Raw genomic sequence first — 12464 nt, 5'->3', positions numbered from 1 at the left:
AGATGGACTGGCACTAATATTAAAGACACTGTTGCTTCCCATGCAATTTAATTTATCCTGTACTTTGATATATTACCAAATAGCAAACATAAAAGTATATTTGTGTTAAGTGCTAATTAAGAAATGTTAGCATACTAGCACGTTACACTGTGAGGACCAAAGCAGATGCTAACATTTAGCATGACACATGTTAACTTTAGCTCAAACCGAGGCCATGTCTATGCACAGCTTTAAAGAGTTGGTAATAGAGGCTTAGATCCTTGCTTCACTTTATTATTTAAAGTTTCATTACTGCCTAAAGAAAGGTTTTGCAGTGTTAAGACTAAAACCTTAAAACGTTACTCAAATGGAACTTGGAATCCAATAATTTCCCGTGTCAATTATTAAGCAAACAAGAAGTAAACAATGTACTGTCAGTCAACCCTTCATCATTTTTCAACATCTTACGTGGAAGAAACAACATAACGTTTGCATGTTTAATCCAGGTTTAGACTGTATGTGCCTAAACATAATACAGAAGAAAAAATGGAGCAAAGCTTTTTTTTCATGTATGTATCTGGACAAATGGATGGCTGGATATGAAGAAAAAAAACGATGTCCTCACCAGGGCAAACTCATGTGAGACCCGTCCATCTGGGGGAAGCTTGGCACCAAAACCCAGCGCGGGAAACATCTTGTCGCTGTCGTAGTCCTGGATGATCTCACCGACAGCCCGCAGTGCCATGGCATAGTCATTTAGCTGGTAAGGGCTCATGTAATGGAGTGAGGTGGGCTGGGATGGGTTGCCTGGGACCCGAATGGTTCAACAAAATAAAACACACATCAGCATCACACTGTAATTATGCCTGCTCCCCCTGGGCTGTGAGTCATATTGAAATAAAAAGGAGGAGAGAAGGTGAAAGGGGTTAAATTGCAGACAGACATTTCTGCAAGGCACAGCTGCACTGGAGGAAGAAACAATCTCAGTGGCTGCCTCACACCTCAGTGGGTCATACAATTTCCCCAAATATTGCAGGATAGATAGGCAACATGAAACGTACTGTAGTCATTTTAAACTTACAAGATATTGAGCCGATCCTTCAGAGCTTTATTCCAATTTGCACAAACTAATGAAATAAGCAAAAACTGACAATATTCTTGTGTATAAATTTCAAAAGCCACTCCTGACAATTAAATAATCAAACCCAATAATGGCAAAACTGGTATTAAATAAAGCCCATCGTAAATTGTGTCCTATTTATTTAAGAATAGCTACATGAAAGAAAAGTTAATATAACGACGAGAGCAAAGACCAAAAATCATGTGTTATTTGATTTTTGTTACAATGTGAACATCAAAACCAAAAATATTTACATTTTCTCAAATTAGCTCGTAACTTATGGACCCTGTCAGGCAGTTTGGATTCATTTATTTACCACATAGATCTATTTTTAAATAGTTCAGTAATTAACTCTTAAACTATTGGCTCTTTCAACCTGAAGCAAACATTACTGAATTTAATCGTAAGCAGTTACAAAACTGTAAGGCTAAAATGAAAAACCTTAGGCTCTATGGACTGGGTAGAATTTAACAGCCTTGAGAACAGATCACAGATATTATAAAAGAAGCAACAGCACTCAGGATGAGGATAAAGACAGTGGCCTTTCCCACCTGCACATAAAGACCCAATTAGCGGGCAAAACAGGAAACATGAGAGCCAATCGTGTTTCTTAGTAACTGATTGTCATATAATTCACGGATATAATCCAAGACACTGTTGCTTCCCATGCAATTAAATTTATTCTGTACTTTGATATATTACCAAACAAATGTAAATGTTTGTACAAATATACTTTTACGTTTGCAAATGTAAAAGTATATTTGTATTAAGTGCTAATTAAGAAATGTTAGCATACTAGCACGTTACACTATGAGGACCAAAGCAGATGCTAACATTTAGCATGTGTTGCTGCACTAACGCGTGCACATAACATACGTTCACAAGAGTTTGTTATGCTGCTCACTATCATGGTGAAGGTTTTTGTCAAATCTTTTTTGTTTCATCGCATTTCTGGCCTTTGTACAAAATCTTTTTGTGGACATTACCAAAGTCCTGAAGCTAATCTTTATTTCATTTATGTTCCAACTGTCACAACTACAGTCCTCCCTTATTCATTTTCTTGCGGGCTTTGAAAGAACTGTCCAAATAACTGCTTGAATGTGTTACCAAGACAGCGTATGTGAACGACTGTCACCATTACAGAGTGAAATTTGAAAAACTGAGAATACTGATAAATGCAAATTTAAGACTAAATAACAGCCTTACACCAGTGAGCCAGTTATATTAATGTTGTTGAAGCTGCGCTAAAAAGTAGAGTGAAGACTGTACTAGAGCAGCGGTCCCCAACCCCCGGGCCTCGAACCGGTACCGGTCCGTGAGTCGTTTGGTACCGGGCCGCGAGAGTTGAGGCTCAGGTGTGAAATGTATGGTTTTCAGGGTTTTTATCGGTTTTCAGCGTTATTTTGTTATCGTTTTTATCGTTAACTCTGTTTTCCTGGGTCTTTTCACGTGTGTTATGAATAAATCTTCTTTTTTTCGGTACCGGTACTAGTTTTATTTTGTTGTATTTATCCGCGACACCTTAAAGGCCGGTCTGTGAAAATATTGTCGGGCATAAACTGGTCCGTGGTGCAAAAAAGGTTGGGGACCGCTGTACTAGAGGACCTATTCTAGGCCCCTTTCAGCTTCAAATTAATGCACATTGAGGTGGTTCTCCATCTAACATTTGCAACAGCAGGATGGTGTATGTGAGCATGAATCCAAATAACCGACAGTATTTGGAAGCTGTGGCGGCGAGGAGGTCACTCATACTATAAATCTTGCACCCCTTACAGGACTATGCGGTGACACATCTGCCAGATAATAATAATAATAATAATAATAATAATAATAATAATTAGAAAACCAAGGGTGCTCTGTGGCCCAGATGAACATGCTGTATTAGATTTGGGTCACAATAATAATATTCATTTGAAATGAGTTCAGCGTTGGCTTTGGGTTTGAGAAAACTTGTAGCCTACGGCTTTGTTTGCGCAACATTATTAAAGAAATGAGACAGCTGTAACAGTCTGGAACAACCTGTTTTACAAATAGGATCAAAGAAAAACTAATGAAGATAATATGCATACATTATAAATAGATGCATCACACCACTATTATTTTACAGTGTGGGAGCTGCTTTGATGGCAGCACAGAAACTCATTAATATCTCTTGTGGCAGAAAGAAGTCTCTAAAATTGTATAACATATATTGACTCACTAAATCATCTTTTGCTGAAATGAGAACATTACTCATCCCTGACAAAGTCATCCGTGCAGAATAGCTCATTTTGTAAGTTGTTCTGATAAATGCATTGTGGTTTTCCTGTGGGTTTTATAAACCGCCACTACATGAACACAACAATCTAAACTGAAAATAAATTTGGGCAAAATGTGGGAGTAATGGCTTTCGTTCTCCAGAGAGGCAGAAACTTTTGGCTAACAAGTAAAATCAAGCTGAGCTCAGAGATTTAGAGCAACAGATAGCGTTCTAATAATTATCCAGCTTTCAGCTGTTCTATCTTCTTAGTCAAGTTAAGGGGTGAAGAGCCATCAAATGAGCGGATAAGCAGTCTCTTAAAGGTTCAAATCATATAAAGATCTGATCGTTAGCCTGCAACATTTTATCTGTTGATACTAGGGCTGCCACAAATGATTATTTTGATAGTCGACTAGTCACCGATTATTTTTGCGATTAGTCGACTAATCAGATCATCATCCATTGGACGTAAAACTACAGCTTATTGCACCAGCAGCATCTGCTCTTATAACTATCATTAGCTTACAGCTTTAAGTGTTTAAGGTCTGTGCTAACTAAAAATAAAGACAAGATGATAGTTTATTAAATTTTAATGAAATTTGCAGATTGTTTCGGTGAAGTTTAATAAACTCCTTGCTATCTAAAATATAACAGGACACTGGAGTATATTCTGGAGCATCTCACACTTCTGATAATCAGCTGTCTGCTTGATGTTTATTCAGCTGTGTAAAAACTATAACTTTAATCTCAGACAAACTGATTTACTCAGGAACAAATAAAATACTAAAAAAAAAGCCAAACAATAACATTTTAAGTTATCTAAGTGACTCATATATATATTTAACCTGAGTAGCGAAAGACGGCGGTGGGTTTGAAAACGATTTGCGGGGAGTCCGGTGTTCTCACGGCGCTAGTGAGCCTAGCCCCCAGCTCGCTAACGAGCTAGTGGGTAACAGATGTCTCCGAAAACGTCGGAGCGCTTTTGAAAATATGTGGTGTCCTGATAAACTGAGCCGATATTTGAGGTTTACACAGCTACATTCTCGCCTGAAAATATGTTAAACGTTTATTTTGTGACCCAGAAAGAATAATAAGAGTAACATTAAAACTAACTAGCTGCCGCCATTGTTGGAAACTGCGCTGGGCCGCGCTATGAATTCTGGGACACAGCTGCTTCTTCTTCTTCTTCTTCGGGGTTTAACGGTAGCTGACATCCTTGTACATGCAATGCTGCCATCTTCTGTTTCAGTCCGTTATTACACTCTTAAATCCTGCCACTTATTCCTGCGTCTTTTGTGATCTTACAAAGCTTCAAACGACGCGTCGACTATTAAATCAGTCGTCGACGATTTTGATAGTCGACGTAATCGTGACTAGTCGACAAATCGTGGCAGCCCTAGTTGATACACTAAAGAGATTTCAATAATATGTGGGCAGAGCTTTAAAACACTCACCATTTGATGCTGTGAAATCAATTGCCACTGTGAAATTAATCTGAGTCCTACAAGAAATAAAAGAACAGAATAAATAAGTCACATGAGGAGAAACAGAGAGCCATCAATCGAGCCAGATTATATGATAGCATGTTTCAAAGCACGCAGCATGAGCAATTAAGCAGCAGGTTATCGGCAGCTGTCTGTCTTCATTTTGGAAGTGGGAGATAAAAGGCAGCGGAAGTCCTCTCTGCTGCGTCTACACTGCTAACTCCAGGCCATTCAGAATTTAATGATGACATTAATGTTGCTGCCTAATTGAGTACTGTATGTTATCAATTATTGTGACCTTACCCGCCTCTGATGTAGTCCAGGAAAGACAGCTCAGTGTCCACCAGGCAGGACAGCAGAGTGACCTGCAGGCAGACATGTGCACCAATTAGACAGGAAGTACTTGTGCAGTGTGAATCTGTCACTGTAGCACCTGATTCTCTGATGAGACATTTTTACACCACTGATCAAATGTTTCTAACATTTATTTTTTAGGGCTGTGATCTTTTCTGTTTTGCTCCACTGTGGTTTTTATGCTATTTTATAATTCTAATAGTATTTTATTAAGCTAAAACTAAATAAGACTAAACACACCAACACATGCAGAGATGACATAGAGAAAATAAACCAGATTAGGATTTTTTTATCTGCGTGTGTGTGTGTGTGTGTGGTGGGGGGGGGGTGTCTCTTTTGAACCCAGATGAGCATGTAACATCACCACAAAAATTCTGCACTGGGAGCTTCATGTCAAGCAGCTCCCATAGAAGCAAAGTGCAGGTGGCTCAGAACTTTTTCAGCTCATGGTACAGATGACAAGGTGTGTGTCGAGATGCCAGAATTAAGGTAAAACCATAAAGGAGAATCAAGAAGTGCTGAGAGCGAAAAACCCCACCAAGGCAGCACGTTCTCTAGGCAGTATTTACTTTTAAGGAAACTGTCTTGTATTTTCTATATGTTGATTTTATTTTCTTTGTTCTTGTAGTTCAGTAAAAAATAATGTAATTTTGGTCAACTTGAAACAAGGACAGATGTGAAATGTTAGAGTGAGGTCAGAGGTCAAATATGATATGATATTTTAATGTAAACTATAATGTGATATTTAGAGTCCACATAAACCAGCAGCATTTCCTACATGTTGGTAACAAAAACAAAGTCAGCAGAATTTTAAATGTAGTTTTAAACATAAAAGACATTTTATGAGTTTTACATGTTTGACCTTGAAGAAGAAAGAAAGAAGTCCAAGTAATGTGATATTTAGGATCAGTATATATCATTATATAATTCTCTATATGCCAATGTTTTGTCAAAACAAACAATGGCAGTAAGAAATAGTTTAACCATATATATAGTATCATTATATAGACTTAGACCTTGAAGGAGAGGTCAGAGGTCAAATGTGAAATATTTCAAATTGTTATCCAGTACATTCCATATGAGGACAATATACTTGTAAAAATTACAGTTTTTAAGTTATAAGACTTTTTTAACTAATAAAATATTAAGTTGACCTTGAAAACAGTGGATGTAAGCCGATTCTTAATGGACTGTTAATATGACGTTTGCACCACTGTAAGGAAAATATGAGAAAACAAACCAAACATTTCTGAACATTGAGGGGGATATTTGAGAAAATAACCTGAGATAAAATCCTCTATACATCTCACCAATAAAAAAAATCCATTTTTGATAGGGCACTTTAATCCTTAAGTTTAGCGATGATAACAGTAAACATCAGATGCTTCACGCACATAAAAATGAGGATGGCACTGTTATGATATTGCAGAAGAAAGGTTTTAGGGAACACTGGAAGTACAGAATTTATATGGCATCACTTTGTATCGGTACATGGCATGAAAGTTCAGCCAACATATTAGGACAACTTGAGTAACAATAACAGCATACCGTTCCTGAGTTTTGGTACTTTTTCTTCTTCTTCCCCTTCTTCTTTGGATTTAGCACCTGTGTAGAAATCAGTTTGAATCATCAAAACAGATTATTCCATAAATTAAAACACATGCCTTCTTAAAACTAAACATGTCTGAATCTCCATCAGCACACTGCAGTGGGTGTTACTGATGGAAATAGCTCTGTTTACTCTCCCTCTTCAGATTCATGTATTCCAAATGCCACAGGACACTGCTTCCAATAGAGGCTTCCAACAGAGTGTACACACTCCCCAAACATTTTTCAGAACATGTTCACACACTTCATTTTGTATTCTATTACTTGTCCTCTGCTCAAGGAACAATTGATTTTCTCTGTTTTGGAGAAAATTAAAAACTGAGCTAAGGATTGATGAAGCTGAAGACAGCACTGGTCTAAATGATTTGATAACCCCCAGTTACATCACACGAGAGTGGAGAGAGCACCCTGCTCTCCCCACATCTATTCTCCAGATTATGCTTCATAGTTTTACTGACTCTTAACTTTCAGTGATTTATGCTTAGCTCGAACACAGCTGATACACCAGTCAGCAAACTGCAACGAGGACAAGAGGGAAGCACAGCCTTTTAGGGAACTTGCTTAACAGCGTGCAGTACACATATTAGTGAGTTCCATCTGGATGGCTGTATATCAGCCTGTTAATCACTGTAATTAAAGAATCCGTGTATAATCCCAGCTATAATGCTCCATTTCAGTCTTTGGAATACAAATGAACACAACAATAAAGTGAGTCTTTTACATTTTAGATCATTATGTGAGCTACAAATAAATAACAAGAGCAATCAAAGACTGTATAGAAAAGACTATTTCTACCATTGTTTTCTTTTTACAATTTGCTCGTTCAAATATGATGTGAAATTAGCAATTTTGTCCTATCAAGCAATGCTGAAGAACTCTTGCCAAAATTGTTGGATCCAGACTAGAAATTCACTTCTAACTTGCCCTAAACGCCACCTCACGATCAAGCAGAAAGATATCCTTGAACCCTGAAACAAACCTCCTTGGGACAGGCAAAAACTGCTGAAAACTATAGGAAGATAATATACACTCCCACTGGTGAGAAATGACACTTGAAGGTGGCTCTAGAAAATGTTGACTCGGACAAAACTCAAACATAACGTAAAATATGCAACTCAGAACATGTGCACCTGGTATTATAAACTACCGGATAAAGGTGATGCATCGTATACTGACAATCCACGAGCGTAAGAGCAGTCAGATTCCAACCTCTGATGAATGTGTTTGTCTGGTTTTATTCATCTAGCTTTCTGGCCCCAGGGGGAAGAGAGACAAAACTTATGTTCACATTACACAGAAAAAAATGACTTTTCCTGACTTTGAGCCTGTGCTCACGCTGCAGTGTGTGGGGAAAAACTACTGTAAATGTTCTTCTGTATGGACGCAATGCTGTGATTAAAGATAGAAGTGAGCCTCATCCGACCCACTTCAGTCCCACAGACCTGCAGTTCTTTACTCTAGTATTCCAGTTTTTCATGATAATGTCAATTATTTTTATTTAATGACTTGATATCATTACTTAGCTGTTTCTTTTTATTTAGTGCTTTGTAGCCTATAAAATTTTATTAGATCGAAGTATTTACTTTATTTGTCATGGCACCAAATTTAAAGTATTTAAATGGCACTGAGGTTGAAAAATACAGCTGTCCTGAGCATGGCATGAACTAAATCATTTGTTTAAACTGTGTGACCACAGTTGGTTTCAACTTGAAAATATAGCATGAAAAATGTGTACTTTAAATCAGTGAAAAGTGAATGAATCCAACAATAATTTTCTAATCTTTTGTAGACTGACCACAACGTAGAAGCTTTCCAGATCACATGTCCTCCTGGTATTGCTCTAATTATTGTGCAGCTTCTGTTGTATACTAACTGTTGTACAGAGATTACGCTATAAATGCTTTGAAGTTGCACAATGTGTCCTATATTCAAGTGAAAAACTACATGCGTTTGAATTATTTCCACTTTTTTCAAAGCATTCTCTTTGTTAAAAATGCCCGATCTCCTGCATGGACTAGTTAAAATGTTTGTGAGGATATTTTTTAATAACAACTTGCCTCGGGTATGTTCAGTTTGAAAATGGGGCACAGCATTTTGCTGTTTCCAGGTTGAATGACATGTTTTATTTAAACATTGTGCAACGGCATGCAACAGTGGGTAACAGTCTCTGAAGCATGTTTTATTCTCGTTCAGTGGGTGTATCAGAGAGTATTACCCTTACAGTGTTGACACGTAAGCTGTGTAAACCCCTCACATTAATAATATGTTAACACCGCTCTATGAGCTCAAATAGCTGTTTGAAGGTTCATGTCTTGGTTAGATATCTGGATCAGGTGACCCTGAATCCTCCCTTAGTTATTCTGCAATAGGTGTAGGCTGCTGGAGGATTCCCATGATGCACTGAGTGTTTCTTCTTCAGACACCTTTCTCACTCACTATGTGTTAATAGACCGCTCTCCACTGAATCATGCTTGTTATTGATCTCTGTCTCTCTTCCACAGCATGTCTTCTATCCTGTCTTCCTTCTCTCACCCCAACCGGTTGCAGCAGATGGCCGCCCCTCCCTGAGCCTGGTTCTGCTGGAGGTTTCTTCCTGTTAAAAGGGAGTTTTTCCTTCCCATTGTTGCCAAAGTGCTTGCTCATTGTTGGGTTTTTCTCTCTATGTATGTATTGTAGGGTCTACCTTACAATATAAAGCGCCTTGAGGCGACTGTTGTGATTTGGCGCTGTATAAATAAAACTGAATTGAATTGAATTAGATATCTTGATGAGAGAATAATGAATAATTAATATTATGAAAGGTGTGGGGAAAAGGAGTTGGATTATCACCTCATAGACGTGGAACTGTGACTGGCTTCTGGACATTTCCCTGTAGCTTGTACTGAACTCTCCGATGAAATCGTGGCTGTAAGAACACACACAGAGTCACATTAGGCCATTGCTAAAAACAGGAAACACTGTAGTAAAGCTGTGTCAGGAAAAGTAAAAATAATAATAATGACAAGAGGAATGGTCCAAATGCCTGCTAGAGAATAACAGATTGGATCAATTTGTTTGTAGTGTGCATAATATTTGAAGTCTTCTTCAAGGAGCAGGACTATCACTGAGAAGCTCATTGGTTACTGTAGGCGTGGGTGTAGAAACCATTTATGTAATTTCACAGAGATAATCAGCAGAGTTGGAATTCAGGGTCAGATATTAATAGGAGCTCAGGGCAAAACGCCCTTGAAATGTCACAAACTGTGTATGAAATGAACAATGAAGGGGCAAACTGTGCCCCTGAGTACTGGGAATTCACTTGCTTCAAAAGATAAACACGATCTTTATTCCCTGCCTGACACCATGAAGGTAACCATTGAGAGACAGTTCAGAAAATATTAATAATTAATGTGTTGTATATTTGAAGTAGAAGGGAGTGTTGTCACGTGCAGGGCTCTGCTGAGATATTTTTCCGCAGTGTCTACTCTTTAACAGTGAAAAACAAGAGTGTGTATAAGGACATCCACTTTGGAGAGTGGTCTGTTAGCAAAATCCCAAAAGCACTTCCCTACTTTGCACATATGCTCTGATGTTAACAGGGCAGCTTTTTTGGATTTTAAGAACACACAATAACAGTCTCGCTGGTATCTCTCTTTTTAGAATGTAGTTTTAATACATTAAATAATGATACTGCATAAATTCATGGACCATTGCACCACACACTGTAGCTTTAACATGCAGGAAAGCATTGCTCTCTCACCCTCCATCTCTGTCCCAGTCGTACACCTCCACCTTAATGCTCCTGTGCAGAGAAACAAGTGGATTGAGTGAAATCCCATTAAGAAAAATCAATCAGCACCACAGATTTACTATTTTTCTGTTTATAGAGCTGGCCACTGGTCTGTGGAATGCACATGTCCTCAGCAAAGAGAGGAAGTTCTAGACAAACTAAAGAAGTTTCTACATCTCCTTTCTAAGACTACGGTCTGGTAAGCTTTAATGTTTAAATGTATCCAGGTTTAGGTTCCAAATCTTTAATCTGTAGCTGTCACCTTAGAAATAGACACCTGTACAAAGAGTGCACTCTGCAACAAAATAAAATTAAAATGTTAATTACAGCTCTGTGTTCTAACGATTTCTGAAGCATTTAACTGTAACAGTATTGCATTCTACTGTTATATTTTTATGCATGCTCTTTTATGGCACGGCAACTCTTTCATGGCATGCATTTTTAATTTCTCTCTGCTATTTGGGCTGATTGGGACCTGATGAATGTAAAAACAAAGAATTACCTGATTTATTTTTTTTTTAACCTGATTTTTGTTTCTGAAATTCATTTTAAATTTTGATAGAACAGTGGGAGTATAATGTCCTCGTACGAGGATATCAGGCACTTGTAGAGCAAAATTTAGTATTTTGGTCTAGACAACCCAAAATGTGATGTCCACATATGTGGATGCCAGGTCCTAGGAGGTTAAAAATAAATTATCCATGCAACATATCCATGCATTTTTCTGCAAGCTAACAGTAAGGAAGCGCTTTACTTACTTACTACTTATTACTAAATAATTTTTAAAAGGATCTCAAAGGTATGGAAGCCCGTTTCTGCCACTAAATTTAAAAAAAAAGTATCCATAACTTGATATGTTGAGTTATCTTTCTCAAAATTTTGAGTTATTTTCTGGAAATTTTGAGCTAATAACATATTAACTCAAAATGTCAAAAAAAATTGACTCAAAATTTTGAGTTAATAGCTCAAAATTTCGAGTTAGGGCTGCCAATCGGTAATCTACGTGATTGATGTCATTTCCTTGTTACCCGGAAGCTGAAGCCCTCAGCTACAAATGCTACAGCTAAGTTACCGGTATTACAGCCAGTCATGAACGCACAAATTGCTAATTATTTTCATCGTGGCTTCACAAATGATGGAATCTTTGTGTTATTAGCTGAATCACATGGCCTTGCTATCTACAAACGTACTCTCGAAAGCGCCAGTTTGTTGCGATCCAGTTTTGAGTGCGCATTCCACATAGATTACTGATTGGCAGCGCTAACTCGAAATTTTGAGTTACTTTTCTCAAAATTTTGAGTTAATAAATCAAAATTTCGAGTTATTAAGTCAAAATTGCGAGAAAGATAACTTGAAATTTTGAGATATGGATACTTTTTTAAAATTTAGTAGCAGAAACGGGCTTCCATACAAAGGAGCTCCTAAACATCGCCCAAACATCTAGTTTACCTAAGTCTTGTAAGTCTGTGCCTATTTAGTATTCAAAGGACGATAAAGAGCTAAAAACTTTAACTTTCAGACCAAAACAGAATTAGACACACAAAAAGGAATATTAGCATATACATGAGTTATCAGCCAAATTATTATTTTAAACAAAGTTATTAACCCAGAATTTCTCCATCTGTGCCGCAATAAGAACACAAACAAATCCAAACATGTCTTGGCTTGACTCTGCTTAAAAATATGCTCACCTATATTCCTGTTCCTGTTGTGTATATTAATATTCTCTCCATTTAACTGTAAACATTCCTGCATCCCCTTGTGTGTCCTACTATACCTGTCATAGTCACCATTACACAGCGCCCTGACGGGAATTTTAAAAGCCTGCCACACTGGATCCAGAGTATTCTTCACCACCTCTGTTTTGTGGCAGATGGTGTACCTGCGAGACATACAAAGTTAAAGAAAAAG

General features: G+C 37.7%; 1 protein-coding gene across 3 annotated transcripts in view; it reads right to left on the bottom strand.

Moving 5' to 3' along the window:
- The window catches only part of LOC308391940 (copine-8-like), an 87936-nt gene that overhangs the window by 18503 nt on the left and 56969 nt on the right, over window positions 1-12464 (bottom strand). For all 3 annotated transcript variants that reach the window (XM_080874747.1, XM_080874749.1, XM_080874748.1), the window contains exons 9-15: window positions 12331-12435; window positions 10524-10565; window positions 9614-9689; window positions 6725-6781; window positions 5126-5187; window positions 4793-4839; window positions 605-786 (exon numbers count right to left, since the gene is read on the bottom strand). In XM_080874747.1, the coding sequence (XP_080730873.1) occupies window positions 605-786; window positions 4793-4839; window positions 5126-5187; window positions 6725-6781; window positions 9614-9689; window positions 10524-10565; window positions 12331-12435 (571 nt within the window). The remainder of the gene's footprint in view (window positions 1-604; window positions 787-4792; window positions 4840-5125; window positions 5188-6724; window positions 6782-9613; window positions 9690-10523; window positions 10566-12330; window positions 12436-12464) is intronic.

This window comes from Rhamphochromis sp. 'chilingali', assembly GCF_963969265.1.
Source record: "Rhamphochromis sp. 'chilingali' genome assembly, chromosome: 2".
Lineage (NCBI taxonomy): Eukaryota > Metazoa > Chordata > Actinopteri > Cichliformes > Cichlidae > Rhamphochromis > Rhamphochromis sp. 'chilingali'.
Note: the sequence above shows the minus strand (reverse complement) of the source record. Positions and strands in the feature narration are given on the sequence as shown.